Raw genomic sequence first — 21,460 nt, forward strand, 5'->3', positions numbered from 1 at the left:
ATTCTTGAGTCGTATCCATTTCGGGGGGTCTATGATTCACACAAATAATTTTCAGGTGAACTAAAACATGTTTATTCACTTACCAAATATAATTAGTCCCTTATATGTATACTGTTATCAACATCAAAATATGGTTAAGGGCGTGATTACACGTTCCGTTGATGATTAAGCCAGGCAAATGCTCGTGCACTTTGATTCTTCGTGCTTTCACATAAACAATTCCCTCTACCAAATTGTTCACTACTGAGCAATAATCCTTGACACGGTAAGCAAACTAGATTAAAGTCTCATCACAATATGCCATATTACAGCTAGTTCCAACAAAAATTCCACCATGATTTGACTAAATAGAGAAGTATTCGTTGCATCACCTAATAAACATGACATACATCTTACATGTATCAAATTGACCACCTTTTGACCATAAAACCTATCCACCCTACCAAATCCCTAGGGCGACCAAAACCACGGTACATGGAACCCTTCGAATACATGATTTGCACGCACAACTGGACAATGTGGAGCACATGAATCAATTTAATAGCATATTTTGACCATAGCAAATGCATCAAAAGCCCACTTATGACCACCCCCTAACTAAACCACAAAACGAAACCCTAGGTAGTAGATGTGTGAACAATTTGTGTCCATATATAGACTCACAACACTAATGTACAAGCCTCTAATACCCATGCATGACTTCCCCGGTCCATCTTGTGATCGGGGACATAAGTGAGGGTACTATAGAAATTGATGGGATTCCGAGGGAGGGAGGGGGAATTGGGCAGTGTGGGTGCTCGTTAAAATCCACCGTGCTTGGTGTGTCTTCCACTTAATCCGAACACTTGTCCCTGCGATCAATAGTCATATGTCACACAAGTGGAATATCTCTTCTCTCCTATTTAAAAAGAACATAAGATATTGTCATCCACCTCGTCCTTCGTCCAACCTTATGTACACCCTCCCTATCTCTCTCTATTTAGATTTGTTCCCTCCCATCTCTAATTTTTTTCGCCTGTTTTCCATGAAAATCCTCTTAACTGTCCCACCTAATATTGACTTACCAAATACACTATTGAATTGATGAATGTTTTTTCGAGTGAACACTCTCTAATGCGTCAACTGTGCACGAATTTAAAGTGCTGGCACATGAAAATTTTCATGGGGCACATTGTTCACTCACACGCACCCTCCCCGGAAATGACACAATATTTTGCTTACATATATCCTCCCGAGGGAATGACCCTGTGTGTAGCATGGCACCCGCAACATGGTCATTGCTGGAAGCATGTACGACAACTACTCTGCCTAGCATGACAATTCCTAAACATGTGGGCAACTTCCTCCTTTTAGCCTGACAATCTTTCTGCTACAACCTGACAAATCTTTGGAACGCATGACACTTCTCTCTGCTTTAGCATGACAGAATCCTTGACATGCATGGTAATTTTCTCTATTGTACCATCACGGTTATTTTTCTTAGCATGACAAATCTCTTTATTATAGCATGAAAATTCTTGAATGTTTTGGTGGGTGTTTCTTTTATTTGATGGATCACTATCTAGTGACGCCGTTCGCTCGAACGAGCCTCTTCGAGGGTATGCTCGTTGGTGTCAAGGTTCTTTTGTAGGAACGTCAACCCCTATTAAGGTCCTAATATCATGGTTTCTTTGATAAGTCAACACATTTTTATCAAGTAAAATCTTAAAATTTATTTAGACACTTAAATCATGGGCAAGATGCGAGGCAGCGATGGCTCTCTGTAGATGGAATAAGGTCCTTCCCGCCTAGCCCCCGTTTCGGTGGTGTTTTCAGCATCATCGGAGGGCCTCTGAAAATTGCTCTCCTTCGGATCTCATGGGATTTGGTCGCCGTTTGTCTTCGGTGGATCCACGTGGATCCGGCCTTCGTTTGTCTGTGTTCATGTGTCTATATGTTGGATCCTTTTAATTTATGTTTTTCTTCATCGACGGTTGGTTGCTGTTCTTGTGTGCTGGTCCTATGGGGTCTTAGCACGACGCCTCCCTGATTGTCTGCTACAACAAGGTTTGTGCGACTCTGATAAGGAAGGGGCGATGACGGTGACGCGCTTTCGGCTCACTCCAGTACTTATAATCGTCGCTAGATGGTCTATGAACCTGGATGTACTTTTTACTTCTAGTGTTCTTTATAGTACCTTGATAGTGGATGAATAGATTGAAATTTTTCTCGTAAAAAATAATATTAATACTAATACGGTCAGTTAAATCGCGACTAATAGATTAGAATATTTATACCTTGTTGCAGTTGTACGGGCACACAGCAAAATAATAGAATAGACTCGAGGCGTGGGATATAGGTTTTTCTCTCCTCCCTGGCGGTTGGAACCCTAGCCGTCGTGAGGAGAGGCCATCTTTCAGCACCGTCCTCCGGCGGCTCCCCTCCGCCGGCGACCTCGGTCATCGATGGTGAGGGGGGTCGCCGGATCCACACGCGTGGATCGTTCTTACTCCCTTGTAGTCTAGGTTTTTAGGATGTTCATCGTCTTGGCTTCGCGGCAATAATGACGACGCTGAATAAAGATTCTACGGATCCTTCCCTGACGAGGCCATCGTCCTATGGTTGGGGATGGATTTGGAAACCAGTCTGTTCAAGTAAGGATGGCGTGGCGGCGGTGGCACCCTCGTGGTGGACCTGTGCCCTCGGGCTCCGCCGTTGTAACGATGTTTGCTCCAGCGTCGGCGTGAAGCTTGGGAGGTAGTCCAGGAGCAGATGTAGATTGCGGTATGCATTCACGACATCTGGAAGATGGAACGTGTGATGGGTTTGTGATTCGTGGATGGCAGGTATGGTTTCCTCCTTCGGCGTCTTAGTCGTGTTGGGATGTCAGAACTGGAGTTCGATGACGTGTCCAGGGTGTTGCCCCGGTCTGACTCGTTCAACGGCAATGGCTTCACTTTTAGTGAGCCACCTTGGAGGTCCGCAAAGCTGCATATCAGCAATGGAGCTCGGGTGAGGAGGTGATCCGTCATTTTTTTTCTTCGATGGTTGCTGTGGTGGTGCCGGAGGCAGGTGACGGGCGTTGGTGTCAAGCTCAGAGATGTTCTGCTATCTTTTCAGTTTTGTCATGTTGATCCTTACGTGACTTGTATTTTATTTCTTTTATATGAATAAGACACGTATTACCATAAAAAAAGCGTGGTAAAAGCAATCTCAAATTGACAAAAAAAATCGTAAGGGCAATGGATAAATGATTAGTGATCATTAGGGGCAATTTATACACCCTGATTCCGGTATTAAAGTCCAGTGACAAAATTAGGTATGAGCCATAAGTTTTACTCTTTTTTTTTTTGAGGAAGAGCCATAAGTTTTACTGACCGTGAGTACATTTTACTAAAGAAAGGAAGAAAAGAGAAATATCCTCACCATTTTCCCCATTCGTTGGGAGTCAGGACGAGGGAGGGAAGAGCCCCTGACGATGTCGGTGCCGGAGGCGGGGCAATCGGCGGGGAGGGACGAGCAGGAGATGGACAATTACGAGCAGCACCAGACCAGAGTGCTCATGGCGCTGATGCAGGGCTTGTGCGCCGCGAGGTACCGCAAGGCCGACAACACCCCCTGCCTCGTCGACCAGGTCTGATAGCTCCACGGCCTCTCTTCGACCACCCTTTCCCGCCTAATAGGATTACCTGATGCGATTTAGTGATGTATTGCGGGATCCGATGTTTGGAGCATGGTTGGGGTTTCCTGATGCAGATTCACTATGATTCGTTGATCTAGATCGCGCGATCCATTTTTTGTGGAACTGGAATTTGTGTTGTAGCTTTTACCATTAGATGTTGCTAATTTCTGGAAATGTTATTGGCCGTAGAAGAACGAGGGTCCTTTTCTGTTCAATGGAAGGTGGAGAATTCTCCAGTTGATCTTAACTTTAGGATTTGTATGGCGTATAGAAACTAGCCATAATTCATGCTGACATGTAGGAGTACATTTTACAACAGGTGTATCAGGTGATAACGTACTTGCACTTTTTATAAAATAAAAGGATTATGTGAAGCAGTTGAATTACTTTGATTGACATCTTGATTCTATCACTTGAAGGGCCTCTACCTGGGTTCTGTTGGAGCAGCACTGAACAACGAGGCTCTGAAGAGCTTGAACATCACCCACATCTTGGTTGTTGCCAGATCACTGAATCCCGCCTTTCCAGCAGAATTTACATACAAGAAGATCGAGGGTACCGCTCTCCTAATTTTTACCTGTGTTTCCAGCTAAGATATTGGCCTATGACCTTTATAATCCCAAGATTCTGACATTCCTGATATGTTTGATAGACATATTAGCCAACTTTTTACCATCTTCGTTATATTTAAAATTGATGTGTATCAATTCTGGTTTAGAGCATTCATATTCTGATAACAAAATTTAGATTGGAACATCTAAATCTTTACTCTGTATTAGTGGTTTTTAGCCTTTACTTCTTTTTGACATGTTTCTTAGCATTTACTGATTGTGTCTACCTTAGCAATTTTCTTTTGTTATCCAAGGTTCCATACAGAACTAAAGGCATACTTTCTTTTTTGACACAGTACTTGACAGCCCAGACACTGATTTGGGAAAGCATTTCGGTGAATGCTTTACTTTCATAGATGAGGGTATCTGCACTGGTGGCAATGTGCTGGTTCACTGCTTTGCAGGTCGGTCACGGAGGTAAAGTTGTTTCCTACGAGTTGTTTAATGTCAATTATTTTGGAATGCATTCAATATTGTTATATTATCAGCCACCCTACCTCCCTAGTCAAAGTCTTCTTGCTGGCCCAACGAAACATGCAGTTTAGACTTTAGAGTGCCGTGCCAAGGAGATAGCCTTAATTCAAAAATTATTTTCTTTGCCAATATATACTAAAGTGGAAGGCTCTAATTTAGTGGAACAAATACAGATGAAAACATGATGTGATATACCAGTGACATGAGCATGATGATGTTTCCATTGTCAAAACAGAAAAATGATAATATGCATATATGATAAAATTGTTCTTATTTGAATTTAGTGTAAATGTACAAATTTACATGTGAATCGACGCATTCACTTAGCATGTAACGAGAATCTGTTATGGGAAGTATAAGAGCATGTTTCTTAATGCCGTTGAATGATTAATCGGTCACATAATCCTATGAATCAGTTATTTCCTGATTGATAGCCCTTTTCCTATTTAATAACTGAAACAACTTTCTTAGTCGTCATTACAATAAATCGGTATGTAGTATTGTGTGGTGCCATTTAAAATTTAGAGCAATATTATGTTATATAAAATCACATATTTCTGTATCTGTAGATGTGTCATGGATAATATTTTGGCTTTGTGACCGAAATGTGAAGCACATTATTGAGACAAATTAGTTCTGAGGTGATCTTTATCTAAATTTCCAGTGTCACAGTTGTTCTTGCATATCTTATGAAGAAGCATCAGATGAGCCTGCAAAGTGCCATGTCACTAGTTAGAAGCAAACGACCTCAAATAGCACCCAATGCGGGCTTTATATCCCAGCTGGTGAACTTTGAGAAGTCTCTGCAAGGTAAAATACAAATATCTCTTGTTTTATGACAACAGTTTGTAAGTTTCATTTTTTTAACATACTGCTTCTTCATATCAATAACCTAGTTTTCCAAGTAACAGCAACTTAGTATTTCGGGTGTCAATTCCTTCATAGTTTCTTGTGTCTATTTCATTTGATCCCAACCTATGATTTGACTACAAGTGTATATTCAAATCTTTAGGGCTTGTTTCGACCAGAAGGGATATACTAAATCCCTTGAATTGCAAGGGAAACTGTAGCAAGTCCTTGCCAATATGTAACTAGTGGACCTAAATAATCCCCACATAGCCAGCCAGCCCTTAATGGGTTTCTAAATGTTTTCTCCGTGTATAATTGCTTATAGTGAAGCTATATTTTCTGTGGAAAGATGTTTGCTGTAATGTTTTTCCCTGAACCAGCCTGATTAAGGAGTAGGACAGTTGCAAGCAAGGCTGCACATATAAGCTGATTAAACTCTCCTTTTGTTGCTAAACCAAACTTTGGAAGCATAGAAGTAGGTTCACTACTATTTTCCCGTTACTGCCTGGAGATATTTGGCATGTTGGGAAGTATGCTATTATGTCGGGACGGAGGGGGTACTATTTTCCCGTTACTGCCTCGAGATATTTATTATGTCAGGAAGTACGCTATTTTGCTTGTTGGCACAACATTTTCCTAGCAACATGGCTTGAAGAAAAGCGTACTGGAACCTTGTTAAGTTTGCTAATGTTAGAGTTTCCGTTTTTTGTATACACATCTCTTCTTCCTTAGCTCTCAGCCTTAGTCACTGTCAGTTACTACCTCTGACGCTTAATAAACAAGTTTTTTTTGGTGAGATGCATGGATCCATGGGAGGATTCCGTAAAGAGAGACCTGAAGGGGACTGGAATATCACCAAAGAACTAGCCATGTGCAGGGAAGTGTGGAAGTTAGCTATCCACGTGCAGGGAAGTGTGGAAGTTAGCTAGCCACGTGCCAGAACCATGGCTAGGTTTTGAGATCTTATAGGTTTCAATTCTAGCTTACCCCAACTTGTTTGGGACTGAAAGGCTTTGTTGTTGTGCATGGATCCAAGTATTAGATGTCATTGGTACCATGACTCAATTGTATTAATCGTATTCACTAAGTTTTCACTCATCATCTTTTAGTTCACTTCCAGTTCTTAGTTTATCATAGGCCTAACCACAGTGGGAGTAATCTTACATGCCAAACTTCCATCGGTGTGCAGTGGAGCAGGGACAAAGAACGTTGCAATCTAACTAACTACAGGTGTAAATATCAAGAACCCGCTGTGAATAGCTTCCTTACTGCATGTTATCACCTCCAGAAATCAAACAGGGCCGTTGCAACTGGTATGAGTTCCGGCCATCTTATTATGCTCATTTCCTAATTGATTCTGTGATGTTCTAGGGTAATTTTTAGCCCAGGGAATCAGCGCTACAAGAATGCAGATGATACAGCAGTCTCCCCTGTAATAAATGTTCCCTGTAATGCAGATGATACCTTTGCCCTCTTCATTTAGGGCCTGTTTGAATCACGGGGAATTTTCCTGTCGACCTGTTCCATTTTGATGCTCAATGCTCTTCAGCAGCAGCAGCCTTCTGTAATGAAAGATGTGTATGTATGATCTTTGAAAAAAAATTGGTATGGTGGTTGTGTGACATGAATTAGCTTCTGTTCGGTGTTCGTGGTTGTCTGTTTATTCTGTTACTGACGGTCCTGGGATACTACTCCCTCCGTTCCTCAATATAAGTCTTTGTAGAGATTTTACTAGATGGACTACATACGGAGCAAAATGAATGAATCTATACTTAAAATACATATATATACACCCGTATGTGGTTCCTAGTGGAATCTCTACAAAAACTTATACTCCCTCCGTTCCTAAATACTTGTCTTTCTAGACATTTCAAATGACTACTACATACGGATGTATGTAGACATATTTTAGAGTGTAGATTCATTCATTTTGCTTCGTATGTAGTCACTTGTTGAAATGTCTAGAAAAACAAGTATTTAAGAACGGAGGGAGTATTTAGGAACAGAGGAAGTAGTTTTTTAACTTCGCGGCCATGATGCTATGCATGCAAGGAAGACAACAAATTTCTGACTCGGTTGACGCTATTTTGGACGTTTTCACATCGGATTAACCACCACCTTGTTTAGCTTTTAACGTGTCATCCTAGGCCGTACAAACAAAATTATAGACAGGCACACCAACACATTAGATGTTGCATTTTAGTGATGTTGTATTTAATTTGTTTAGGAATCATGTCTTTTTAGCAACAGCTAAGAGCATTACCTTCTGTGTGTGTCGAAGGAAGGGGGGGGGGGGGGGGGGGGTGGAGGAAAATAACAATTCATGACTTTGCATAACCCAACCCTACCTACCTCAATCTCCCCCCCCCCCCCCTCCCCTCCCTCAGTCTTTGGCTGTCGTTGTGAGGCAGAGGGGAGGGAATCATCTTCTCTCGTCCTTTGTGTCGTAGGTTTTTGGGTCAAGGGGGCGGCGCTCCTACGGTGATGGCGATGTCATCTCGAATGAAAGTCCTTCGGCTCCAATCCTGTCATGGTAAGGCTTGGTGCAGCATTGCTGAGGAGCCTTGGAGTTTTTGTCCCCGCAGTTATTGATGGACGATTGGTAGGTTATCTAGTGTTGTTTGTCAATGTGGTTTCATGTGCATTGGCGGTGGTATCATCGTCTTCTTCGACAACCTTTTCCTTCGAGCCTTCGTGAGTAAGGTTGTTGGCTTGGTCTGGCAATGCTAGTGCGGCTGCCTGCCTAGATCAGGGTGACCCCCCCCCGCCCCCAGCCCACCACCAATATGGTTGGCATGATTGCCAATCTCCTCGTATGCAGCGGTCTACTATTATGGCGATTCAACGAGATTTGTTCCTCTACAGGTCTTTGTAGGCACTTTGGCGGTTGAATTTCTTATGTTGTCCATTATTGGCGTGAGCTATGGTGGTGCAACGACGCGAGATTTCGGCAAGAATTTTAAGGCATATAGTCGTGGTCATAGGCTCCTCCTTTTTTCGGATGTTTTCGTGTATGTGGGTTCAATTACCCTATATCCGATTGCATCGAATCTTCTATTAATCTAATATAAATCAGATATAATTTAAAAAATAAAAAGGCATGCTACCTTAATGAAGTCATCCTCGTGTTGTTGAAGATGCATCGACTCCTTTCTTTTCCCACACAATAATAAAATCCATTAACGGTGGCGCAAAGGGCGCACCCTCGCCTATGCCACGTTCATGATTTTTACTGTCGCGGGATCTACCCCAGGATAACACCTCACCAAAGTAAGTACGTCCCACTTGTGACGCCCCGAGACCGATGCGCCAGGTGTCTTTCAGTTGTTCGTCGTCGTTGCCATGTCATTTGCTCATGTGTTGCATCTTGTCATGTCATCATGTGCATTGTATCATCATGTTTTCAAAACTTGCATCCATCCCGGTCTCCTTGTTATTTCCGTTATCCGTTCTGAGCCCAGCCACACTTACACGCGCCCGCGGCACGTCCGAAATATTATTTTATAAGTGGCCAAAAGGGGTCTCGGAATGGGATGAGAGTTGGCGTGCGGTCTTGTTATAGTGTAGGTAGACCGCCTGCCAAGTTTCATCACATTCAAAGTCCGTTTGATAGCCCAACCGTTAAACTATAGCGGCAGTATAGCCGGTCAATACGTCGGACGTTTTCGATCTCCAAAAACTGCTGCCGGGTCTCTCTCTCTCTCTTCTCTCCTCTCAGCCCGAGCCCTTCTGCACAGCCCACAAGTTCCAACCGACCCCTCCTCACGCGCGTTCGAAAGCTGTCCTGGACCCGACCCGGGCAGTCGTCACCGTTGGATCCGGATCATCCCCTAACATCTACAAAACATCTCCATTTTTCTGTTTGGACTCCCTAGCCTATTTTTCTCGACCGCCTGATTACGATCGGATGGACCGAATACCCCCTAACCTAACCCAACAACGCATATAAAAGGGCAACCCTAAATTTTAGGGAGTTATCCCATCCATTCCATCACCGCGCTGCCACTCCACCTCGTCTCTCCTCCCACCTTGGGATCTTCCTAGATCCAAATCCTCCCGCGTCCAAACCAACCAGCAACCGATCCCCCCTACCTGAACTCCTCACCGCGCCTGCAGCTCCTCGCCGGAGCAGGCAACCGAACTGCAGCCAGGCCTCTCCCTCTTCCCTCCGCTTCCCCTTCCCTCTGCTTCCCCTTCCCTCTGCTCTTCATTCCCCTCTATGACCCCCTGCTTTTCCCCTCTTGTCGACAGGAACAATGACGCCATGGCGCCCGGATCTTGAGCTCGTCCGGCACCACCATCTAGACCCATCTCCGGGGACCGGATCCACCTCCCACCGCCGGGAATCGGTTCCCCTCGACCTCGCGCCGCCTCCGGTGGTCGTCCCGCCGTCTACCGTCGTCGGAAGCACCAACGCCTCCACCACTCACCTTCCTGTAACGCAAGCAGCCACTTCGGCATGACCCCAGCTTCGTTGACCGGCCATGGCGCGCCCCTGCCTCGCCAAGTCCGTCTCCAGCCGCTGCAGAGCCGCTCCTTCGCCCACCCCGCAAGCCTGCCTCCAGCGTCCCATCACCTTGGAGCAGTCATGGTGGCGTCGTCCTCCTCCAACCCCGTGCAGACCTGAAGCCCTACCCTGTGGCCCCGCCATCTCCATCGCTCCCTCGCAGCAGCCGGACCTTTGCCTCGCTGGAGAACACCGTCCTCGACCGGAACCCCATCGCCGCGTTGCTGTTTCAGGCCTCCTGCCGTTCAAGTCCCGCCTCACCGTGGCTCTGCTTCATGCGAACCGAGAACGAGCACGACCGCGCGCTCGTCCCTGCTCGCGTTGACCCCCCCCCCCCCCCCGCGTGGGCTGACCGATCTCGAGGCCCAGCTGCCTCCCCACCAGCGCCTGGGCTTGGCCCATGGTGAGAAACCCCCCAAGCCCTCCTGTGTTCTATTGGGCCAACCTTTGTTTCGGCCCGTTTCTGTTTTTTTTTTAGTTTTGCGAATTTATCAATTTTCCAGAGACTGCGGTTTTACAGAAAAACCCTCCAACATCATGCGTATAATAACTTTTCAACCGTGCATCATATTAAAATAATTTATATATGAAAAATGCTTAGAATTTTGTGTAGTTTCATAATATGCCACTTTCATCTATGGCTAAAATGTTTAAACTGCTGTTTGCATGTATTTGCTTAATTGCCATGCTAAAATGCTTTAATTCATAGCTAAATAACCATGGCTCCAAATTTAATAATCTTTATATGTAAATGGGGTAGAAAAATGTCTAGTTTAACATGGTGGCGTCACTTTGCATGTTTAACAACCCTAAATTGTGTTTAGGGCAGAACAGTACCAAATCCATTAATATGCACATGAGGTTTTTCCGGACTTATTTCATGTTGTTTCGACCTCATTTAAACTTGCCTAGATAGGTAGTTTTACTTTGCTACAACCCTTGCCATGTTTAAGAACATTTAATATCGTTGGGTACATAAACTAGATTGAACTAAATAATCAAATGTGGTGTCCGGCAATATGCAACTCGTTGCATATTGAGCTCCACTTAATTTGTAGTGTTGTTTGTTGCACTTTGCCATGCCATGCTTCATTAAACCGGACATGCATCATACTTGGTTGTGCATCATGCCATGTTTATGTGATGGTTGTTTACTATGTTGTTTGCTTCTTTCCGGTGTCGCTTCTTCGGGCTGGTTCCGATAACGTCGTGTTTGTGAGGATTCGTTCGACTTCATCCGTTTATCTTCTTCATGGACTCGCTCTTCTTCCTTGCGGGATCTCAGGCAAGATGACCTTACCCTCGAAATCACTTCTATCTTTGCTTGCTAGTTGTTTGCTCTATTGCTATGCCGTGATACCTACCACTTGGTATGTCGTGCCTTCCATTTTGCCATGTCAAGCCTCTAACCCACCTTTCCTAGCAAACTGTTGTTTGGCTATGTTAGCGCTTTGCTCAGCCCCTCTTTTAGCGTTGCCAGTTGCAGGTGGAGATGAAGTTTGTTCCATGTTGGAACATGGATATGTTGGGATCACAATATCTCTTATTTATATTAATGCATCTATATACTTGGTAAGGGTGGAAGGCTCGGCCTTATGCCTGGTGTTTTGTTCCACTCTTGCTGCCCTAGTTTCCGTCATACCGGTGTTATGTTCCTTGATTTTGCGTTCATTACACGGTTGGGTGTTATGGGGACCCCTTGACAGTTCGCTTTGAATAAAACTCCTCCAGCAAGGCCCAACCTTGGTTTTACCATTTGCCTCACCACCACCTACCCTTCCCTCGGGTCGGCCAACCCGAGGGTCATCTTTATTTTAACCCCCCCCCCCCCGAGCCAGTGCTTGTCTAAGTGTTGGTCCGAACCGAGCTGCCTGCAGGGCCACCTCGGGGAAACTTGAGGTTTGGTTCTACTCGTAGATAGTCTCATCCGGTGTTGCCCTGAGAACGAGATACGTGCGACTCCTATCAGGATTGTCGGCACATCGGGTGGCTTTGCTGGTCTTTTTTTACCATTGTCGAAATGTCTTGTAACCGGGATTCCGAGACTGATCGGGTCTTCCCGGGAGATGGAATATCCTTCGTTGACCGTGAGAGCTTGTGATGGGCTAAGTTGGGACACCCCTGCAGTGTTTTGAACTTTCAAAAGCCGTGCCCGCGGTTATGGGCAGATGGGAATTTGTTAATGTTCGGTTGTAGAGAACTTGACACTTGACTTTATTAAAATGCACCAACCGCGTGTGTATCCGTGATGGTCTCTTTTCGGCAGAGTCCGGGAAGTGAACACAGTTCTTGTGTTATGCTTGAACGTACTCCCTCCTTCCATCTATATAGGGCCTAATGCGTTTTTCAAGACTGCCTTTAACTATTGACAAAATTAATAGTACATGACATGCATAATATGAAAATTATATTATTGAAAGCTCCTTTCACATACGAATTTGATGATGTGCTTTGTGTAAGTTGCATGTCATATATTATTGCTCTAACATTTGGTCAAAGTTAGCCTCAAAAAACGCATTAGGCCCTATATAGATGGAAGGGGAGAGTAAGTAGTTTCAGGATCACTTCTTGATTACTTCTAGTTCACAACCATGCTTTGCTTCTCTTCTCGCTCTTATTTGCGTATGTTAGCCACCATATATGCTTAGTGCTTGCTGCAGCTCCACCTCACTATCCTTTCCTACCCATAAGCTTAAATAGTCTTGATCTCGCGGGTGTGAGATTGTTGAGTCCTCGTGACTCACAGATTCTTCCAACAGTTGCAGGTGCCGATGATACCAGTGCAGATGGCGCAACCTAGCTCAAGTGGGAGCTTGATGAAAACCTTTTCGTTGTTGTGTTTCGTTTCCTTTTGATCAGTAGTGGAGCCCAGTTGCGACGATCGGGGACCTATGCATTTGGGGTTGTCTTTATTTTGGTTCTGTAGTCGGACCTTGATTGTATCTGGATAATGTAATGCTATATTTATGTATTGTGTGAAGTGGCGATTGTAAGCCAACTCTGTATCTCTTTCTTACTCAGTACATGGGATGTGTAAAGATTACCCCTCTTGCGACATGCCTACTATGCGGTTATGTCTCTAAGTCGTGCTCCGACACGTGAGAGATATAGCCGCATCGTGGGTGTTACAAGTTGGTATCAGAGCCATCTCCGACTTAGGAGCCCCCTGCTTGATCGAATCGCTGGCGTTGTTGAGTCTAGAAGAAAAAAATTTGAGTCTTAGGATTATATATATCGGAGAGTAGGATTCTTTTTACTCCCCAGTCCCTTCATCGCTTTGGTGAGGCCTCCTGACGTAGAGTTTTGACTCTTCTCTTCTCAAATTTCATGAATTTTTTTAGGATCACGCAGGTATCTTGGAATCATTTCGATGGTTTTGTGACGAGAACATTGTTCTTGGTGCCTCCTGACATTTAGGGGTTGTGGCAGTGTCCCGGGGAGTTGAGCTCCGAGGTGTTGTCGTCACAATTTTATCGTGGTAGTTCTGGAATACCTAAGTTTCACCAACATCGAAAATCTCTTTTATGCAGTTGTTGGTGAGATAACCTCAACGCCACCCAGTACTGGGGCAGGAATTCGGGAGTACTGCCATAACTCGTATAACGGATGCTTTTCAAAGGTTGGGGTAAATGATTTCCGAAGGTTTCTTGGTTATGTGTTTAAGGATGGATACAACTGGATGTAGGATTTGTTAGTTTTGGGTGAGATATTATGCTTCCCCTGTATCCCCAACACCTGATTGCATAATCAGAAAGTTTCGGGAGTTTATAAGTGGGAATTCAAGTATATCGTAGGATATCTTTCTAACAGTTGTATGATGTGAAATTGGGGTTCGACGTCTAGTGGTCCGTCTATCCATGGTTGGTTTTACAGTGGTCTCATTGTGTCTTAAAGAGTCCTTGGCTATGCTGACTCGGGGACACTTCGTATGTCATGTGCACTGCCTTGTACATGATGGTGCTGTAGGATCGAGCCCGTGTGGGCCCCACCACAAAAACTTCAGATGAAATCTCTATCATATGTTTGTTCCGGCTTTTTCTGCAAGCCAATCCTTTGTTTTGTTTTCAGTTGTGGTATTCGGGTTGCTTCGAAGTCAAATGTTGATTCCATACCTTTCCTAAATGGTGTTCTCATACTCCGATGTGAATACCAATCCTTCATGATAATCGAGATTGTCATGTCAATCCTTTTCAACCGGCGTGTTTCTCTTCAAGTGGATCTGATCATTCTTCAACGTCCGCAAGATCAGTTCTAAGTTCTCTCAACGGTGTTTGTTTCATCCGTCCCAAGTTGCCTTTGTTTTACCCACCCTCCCACCCTTTTTCTTCGAGGACTCAGATTTCTTAATCAAGTATCATGTTATTGATGATAAGTCTATTCATTCTTTTCTTTCAATGTTCGTATCCGGTGATTCTCATGAAGATACTAACGGAGCATCAAGTTCATCATTCTTCGTTCTCTTTTCTTCTCCGGTGGATTCAATTCAAGTTTTGTTGACCGTATCCTTTCCTCGTTTTAAATGTTTTCTCATGTCAGTGCACCTCTTAATCTTCCACTTCTCGCTATTCAATTGTTCCGGAGTGCCGAGGTTCTCTCAGAAGATTCACGTTTTCCATTCTCAATCAGTTCAAGTTATTTCGAGGTTGTTATCTCATTCAAGCCATTTAATTCAACCGGCGCAATCTCCCTTTCAAGTAATCGTTCGATGGTGTATCTTTTGAGTGGGCCCTAACCCACAAGTCTTTTCCCGGGATCTTACCTGACTCTTCTAATTTTTCCCGGAGCTTCCCAAATTCTTTTCCAAGTTTGACGTAAGAATGAATTGTCACCAATCAAATGTCTTTCTCAAAGATCTTTCAAATTCTTCTCATCGTTGGTTCAACCTTTCAATTCTTCATTATTCCGGAGTGTCTCAACAAGTTGGTGGTGTTTCTCATCGTCTTCTCTGCATTTGAAGTCTGAAGAAGAGTTTTCCTCCAAATCTTGCTCCATTCTCTTCAAGATTCATGGTTCTAGCTTGATGTCGTCCTCTCATAATTGGTTTTCGATTGTGAGAATTCTTTTCATCCATCCGGAGCATTTCAAGAGTCTTTCAGGTTGATTCTCCGAAGGCCATCATTTCGGGATTATTCATTCCAACTTTCAGCTCTCGTTCTCCAAATCTTACCGGTGCATCATTCAAATATTCTCTAATCAGCTCGTGATCTCTTTGTTCTTATGTATCTAAATTCTCTCAAGTATTTTCATTCGTTCTCTAATTCTTCCTGGTGTTTTGTGTCTTTGCTACTTTCATTTTCAAGTCTTACGGTGGTTCTTCCAATATTCTTCTTCTTTCGTTTATCATATCAATTTATTCGTTTGTTTCAACCCTTCCGGTGGTTCGTTGAAGACCTTCCCAAGTTGGCGCTATATCTATCTTCATCCTTTTTACGAGAATAAGTAGTATGCAAAATCCATTGCTTGTCATCAACTTAAATTAGTGAAGGATAAGCATAATGTAATTCTTATTCTTATTTCATCGAGTAAATTCAATTCCTTATTCTGGAGGTTCATCAAAGTTCTCGGTTTTCAATTGTGTCATCTTTTCTTTCCCGGGGTTTCAAGCTCTCGCAATGATATCACCACGAAGATCCATTTAAATCATTACAAGGCTTCACCTTGTGTTTTCAACTTCTCTTTCTTTTTATCATCATTTTGTTACCGGAGTTCTTCATGGAGGTTCTACATCATGGTTCGTCAAGGATTCCTTTCATTCTTCATTTGTTCTTCAAGATTTCTCTCGAAGTCATGATCCGCCAAGCTATACTCTCAAATAAACATGGTGTTCAACACATGTTTTGTTTTGAGGAGTTCAAGTATTCTTCTTCCTGCATTCCAAAGTGCAATTATTTCATATCTCATCTTTTGAGGTGGTGTTATGTCATTGTTGACAATTTCCCTTCGTGTTTCATGATTCACAAGTTGTCCGGAATGACATATTTTAAACCCATCATTTTCAATTCGTTCTTGAGATCCTTTGCAACCAATCAATCTCTTCATTGGAGTTATCTTGGGTTATATTTCACCTAAAGCTTTCCCTAAGGGTTGCTGCTATTTAGGGTGCTTATAAATGACCCAAGTTCTTCATTTATCCTCCCGGTGAGATAAGCTTCTCGTCTCCTTGTTCATATCAATCCAATCTATTGGTTCTGTTAGTGGCAGAATTTCACCTCATAGTTTTGAGAAGTTTTTCATAAGCCCACTATAAGCTTATTCGTTTCGTTGTTGGTTTTCCAACAATTCCGTTTTAACCTTCTTGGAAGGGTGTTTGTCCAAGCTCAATTATGGCAGAAGTTGTCATTTTCTTCTCCATTCTTATATTTCAATTATCTATCTTCTATTTTTCTTCCGGAGACATTGGGATGTTGCAATCTTCGACCCATCTTCCCATTTTTGTCAAAGATCATGTTCTTTTCGTGCTTATCCATTTAACCGGAGTGTCGTGCCCTCTTTTCAAGTTCTTCCATCTTATCAAGTTTTACCTCCATTCTCAACCGGAGTGCTGTCTGGAATCTTTCTTACCCCTTGTGCCATTCTTTCAATAGTTCCGGAGGCAGTGCGTTGTTAATTTCATCAAGTATCCTCTCATCTTGTCAAATTCATGTTCATTTCCTTCCATTTACAGTCAGAGTGCTGCCCAAATTATATCATTCTTTTCCCTTCTCTATCTTGTCTTAACCGGAGTGTTATGTCTATCATTCCTCTTCTAACCGGAGTCTCATCCAAGTGCTTTCATTTTGCCTAGCTCATATTCTTTGCCTAACATTTCTTACCGGAGTGTTGTCGTAATTGACCTTTATCGTTCCTTGTACTTCTCGTTTCGACCGGAGTGCTTGCATGTACTTCTTGTCCATCGAAACCCCTTTTCTTATGTCTTTAAACCTACAAGGCTCTAGTAATGTTCCTTGTTTCTCTTTTCTAACGGAGTGTTTTCAACTTTGGTCATCTTTGTTGTTTTCTTCTTTAAAAATGTTCAACCTCTAAGGTTCTTTGGTTTCACTCTTTTGTCAAGAAGCAACTTTGTTTTACCTCTTCCTCCGCTTTCTCTCCGGTGCCATCCTAGATCTTGGGACGAGATCCTCTCGTAGTGGCGGAGTGTTGTGATGCCCCGAGACCGATACGCCAGGTGTCTCCTAGTTGTTCGTCGTCGTTGCCATGTCATTTGCTCGCGTGTTGCATCTTGTCATGTCATCATGTGCATTGCATTATCATGTTCTCAAAACTTGCATCCGTCCCAGTCTCATCGTTCTTTCCGTTGTCCGTTCTGAGCCCAGCCACACTTGCACACGCCCACGGCACGTCCGAAATATTATTTTATAAGTGGCCGAAAAAGGGTCTCGGAATGGGATGAGAGTTGGCGTGCGGTCTTGCTATAGTGTAGGTAGACCGCCTGCCAGGTTTCATCGCATTCAAAGTCCGTTTGATAGCCCAACCGTTAAACTATGGCGGCAATATAGCCGGTCAATACGTCGGACATTTTCGGTCTCCGAAAACTGCTGCCGGGTCTCTCTCTCTTCTCTCCTCTCAGCCCAAGCCCTTCTGCACAGCCCACAAGTTCCAACCGACCCCTCCTCACACGCGCGTCCGAAAGCTGTCTTGGACCAGACCCGGGCAGTCGTCACCGTTGGATCCGGATCATCCCCTAACATCTACAAAACATCTTCGTTTTTTTGTTTGGACTCCCTAGCCTATTTTTCTCGACCGCCTGATTACGATCGGACGGACCGAATACCCCCTAACCTAACCCAACAACGTATATAAGAGGGCAACCCAAAATGTTAGGGAGTTGTCCCATCCATTCCATCACCGCGCCGCCACTCCACCTCATCTCTCCTCCCACCTTGGGATTTTCCCAGATCCAAATCCTCCCGCGTCCGAACCAACCAGCAACCGATCCTCCCCTACCCGAACTCCTCACCGCGCCTGCAGCTCCTCGCCGGAGCAGGCAACCGGACCGCAGCCAGGCCTCTCCCTCTTCCCTCTGCTTCCCCTTCCCTCTGCTCTCCATTCCCCTCTATGGCCCCTTCTTTTCCCCTCTTGTCGACAGGAATAATGACGCCATGGCGCCCGGAGCTTGAGCTCGTCCGGCACCACCGTCTAGACCCATCTCCGGGGACCGGATCCGCCTCCCACCGCCGGGAATCGATTCCCCTCGACCTCGCGCCGCCTCCGGTGGTCGTCCCGCCGTCTACCGTCACCGGAAGCACCAACGCCTCCACCACTCGCCTTCCTGGAACGCAGGCAGCCACTTCGGCATGACCCCAACTTCGTTGATCGGCCATGGCGCGCCCCTGCCTCGCCAAGTCCGTCTCCAGTCGCTGCGGAGCCGCTCCTTCGCCCGCCCCGCAAGCCTGCCTCCAGCGTCGCAACACCTTGGAGCAGTCATGGTGGCGCCGTCCTCCTCCGACCCCGTGCAGACCGGAAGCCCTACCCCGGGGCTCCGCCATCTCCATCGCTCCCTCGCAGCAGCCGGACCTTGCCACGCCGGAGAACGTCGTCCTCGACCGGAACCCCATCGCCGCGCTGCTGTTTCAGGCCTCCTGTCATTCAAGTCCCGCCTAGCCGTGGCTCTGCTTCGTGCGAACAAAGAACGAGCACGACCGCGCGCTCGTCCTTGCTCGCGTTGACCGTCCCCCCCCCCTCCCGCGTGGGCTGACCGATCTCGAGGCCCAGCTGCCTCCCCACCAGCGCCTGGGCTTGGCCCATGGTGAGAAACCCCCCAAGCCCCTCATGTGTTCTATTGGGCCAACCTTTGTTTTGGCCCGTTTATGTTTTTTTCTAGTTTTGCGAATTTATCAATTTTCCAGAGACTGCCGTTTTACAGAAAAACCCTCCAACATCATGCATATAATAACTTTTCAACCGTGCATCATATTAAAATTATTTATATATGAAAAATGCTTAGAATTTTATGTAGTTTCATAATATGCCACTTTCATCTATGGCTAAAATGTTTAAACTGCTGTTTGCATGTATTTGCTTAATTGCCATGCTAAAATGCTTTAATTCATAGCTAAATAACCGTAGCTCCAAATTTAATAACCTTTATATGTAAATGGGGTAGAAAAATGTCTAGTTTAACATGGTGGCATCACTTTGCATGTTTAACAACCCTAAAATTGTGTTTAGGGCAGAACAGTACCAAATCCATTAATATGCACATGAGGTTTTTCCAGACTTATTGCTTGTTGTTCCGGCCTCATTTAAACTTGCCTAGATAGGTAGTTTTACTTTGCTCCAACCCTTGCCATGTTTAAGAATATTTAATATTGTTGGGTACATAAACGAGATTGAACTAAATAATCAAATGTGGTGTCCGGCAATATGCAACTCGTTGCATATTGAGCTCCACTTAATTTGTAGTGTTGTTTGTTGCACTTTGCCATGCCATGCTTCATTAAACCGGACATGCATCATACTTGGTTGTGCATCATGCCATGTTTATGTGATGGTTGTTTACTATGTTGTTTGCTTCTTTTCGGTGTTGCTTCTTCGGGTTGGTTCCGATAACGTCGCGTTTGTGAGGATTTGTTCGACTTCGTCCGTTTGTCTTCTTCATGGACTCGTTCTTCCTTGCGGGATCTCAGGCAAGATGACCTTACCCTCAAAATCACTTCTATCTTTGCTTGCTAGTTGTTCGCTCTATTGCTATGCCGCGATACCTACCACTTGCTATGTCATGCCTTCCATTTTGCCATGTCAAGCCTCTAACCCACCTTTCCTAGCAAACCGTTGTTTGCCTATGTTACCGCTTTGCTCAGCCCCTCTTTTAGCGTTGCCAGTTGCAGGTGGAGATGAAGTTTGTTCCTTGTTGAAACATGGATATGTTGGGATATCAAAATATCTCTTATTTATATTAATGCATCTATATACTTGGTAAAGGATGGAAGGCTCGGCCTTATGCCTGGTGTTTTGTTCCACTCTTGCCGCCCTAGTTTCCGTCATACTGGTGTTATGTTCCTTGATTTTGTGTTCCTTACACGGTTGGGTGTTATGGGGTCCCCTTTACAGTTCGCTTTAAATAAAACTCCTCCAGCAAGGCCCAATCTTGGTTTTACCATTTGCCTCACCACCACCTACCCTTCCCTCGGGTCGGCCAACCCGAGGGTCATCTTTATTTTATCCCCCGGGGCCAGTGCTTGTCTAAGTGTTGGTCCGAACCGAGCTGCCTGCGGGGCCACCTCGGGGAAACTTGAGGTTTGGTTTTACTCGTAGCTAGTCTCATCCGGTGTTGCCCTGAGAACGAGATACGTGTGACTCCTATCGGGATTATCGGCACATCGGGTGGCTTTACTGGTCTTGTTTTACCATTGGGGAAACTTGAGGTTTGGTTTTACCCGTAGCTAGTCTCATCCGGTGTTGCCCTGAGAACGAGATACGTGTGACTCCTATCGGGATTGTCGGCACATCGGGTGGCTTTGCTGGTCTTGTTTTACCATTGTTGAAATGTCTTGTAACCGGGATTCCGAGACTGATTGGGTCTTCCCGGGAGAAAGAATATCCTTCGTTGACCGTGAGAGCTTGTGATGGGCTAAGTTGGGACACCCCTGCAGGGTTTTGAACTTTCGAAAGTCGTGCCCGCGGTTATGGGCAGATGGGAATTTGTTAATGTCCGGTTGTAGAGAACTTGACACTTGACTTTATTAAAATGCACCAACCACGTGTGTAGCCGTGATGGTCTCTTTCCGGCGGAGTCCGGGAAGTGAACACGGTTCTTGTGTTATGCTTGAACGTAAGTAGTTTCAGGATCACTTCTTGATCACTTCTAGTTCACGATCGTGCTTTGCTTCTCTTCTCGCTCTTATTTGCGTATGTTAGCCACCATAGATGCTTAGTGCTTGGTGCAGCTCCACCTCACTAGCCTTTCCTACCCATAAGCTTAAATAGTCTTGATCTCGCGGGTGTGAGATTGCTGAGTCCTCGTGACTCACAGATTCTTCCAACAGTTGCAGGTGCCGATGATACCAGTGCAGATGGCGCAACCCAGCTCAAGTGGGAGCTCGATGAAAACCTTTTCGTTGTTGTGTTTCGTTTCCTTTTGATCAGTAGTGGAGCCCAGTTGGGACGATCGGGGACCTATGCATTTGGGGTTGTCTTTATTTTGATTCTATAGTCGGACCTTGATTGTATCTGGATGATGTAATGCTATATTTATGTATTGTGTGAAGTGGCGATTGTAAGCCAACTCTTTATCTCTTTCTTATTCAGTACATGGGATGTGTAAAGATTACCCCTCTTGCGACATGCCTACTATACGATTATGTCTCTAAGTCGTGCTCCGACACATGGGAGATATAGCCGCATCGTGGGTGTTACACC

At 44.7% G+C, this 21,460-nt stretch overlaps 1 protein-coding gene across 7 annotated transcripts; it reads left to right on the forward strand.

Annotated features, from left to right (window-relative positions):
- Positions 1 to 3,373: 3,373 nt before the first annotated feature.
- On the forward strand, positions 3,374 to 7,217 carry LOC123060746 (dual specificity protein phosphatase 1B). Of its 7 annotated transcripts, none has more exons than XR_006428114.1 (6): positions 3,374 to 3,613; positions 4,081 to 4,216; positions 4,569 to 4,689; positions 5,411 to 5,556; positions 6,785 to 6,908; positions 7,053 to 7,217. XR_006428114.1 is itself a non-coding variant. In XM_044483581.1 (6 exons), the coding sequence occupies exons 1-6, from the start codon at positions 3,458 to 3,460 to the stop codon at positions 7,076 to 7,078; spliced, it is 771 nt and encodes a 256-aa protein (XP_044339516.1). In that variant the 5' UTR covers positions 3,374 to 3,457; the 3' UTR covers positions 7,079 to 7,217. The 7 variants fall into 7 exon arrangements, 6 of the variants coding, with proteins under 6 accessions (XP_044339516.1, XP_044339515.1, XP_044339519.1 ...); XM_044483581.1 differs by having other exon boundaries at positions 6,723 to 6,908; XM_044483580.1 differs by having other exon boundaries at positions 6,723 to 6,825; positions 6,967 to 7,217.
- The last annotated feature ends 14,243 nt before the right edge of the window (positions 7,218 to 21,460 follow it).

This window comes from Triticum aestivum, chromosome 3A (genome assembly GCF_018294505.1).
Source record: "Triticum aestivum cultivar Chinese Spring chromosome 3A, IWGSC CS RefSeq v2.1, whole genome shotgun sequence".
NCBI lineage: Eukaryota > Viridiplantae > Streptophyta > Magnoliopsida > Poales > Poaceae > Triticum > Triticum aestivum.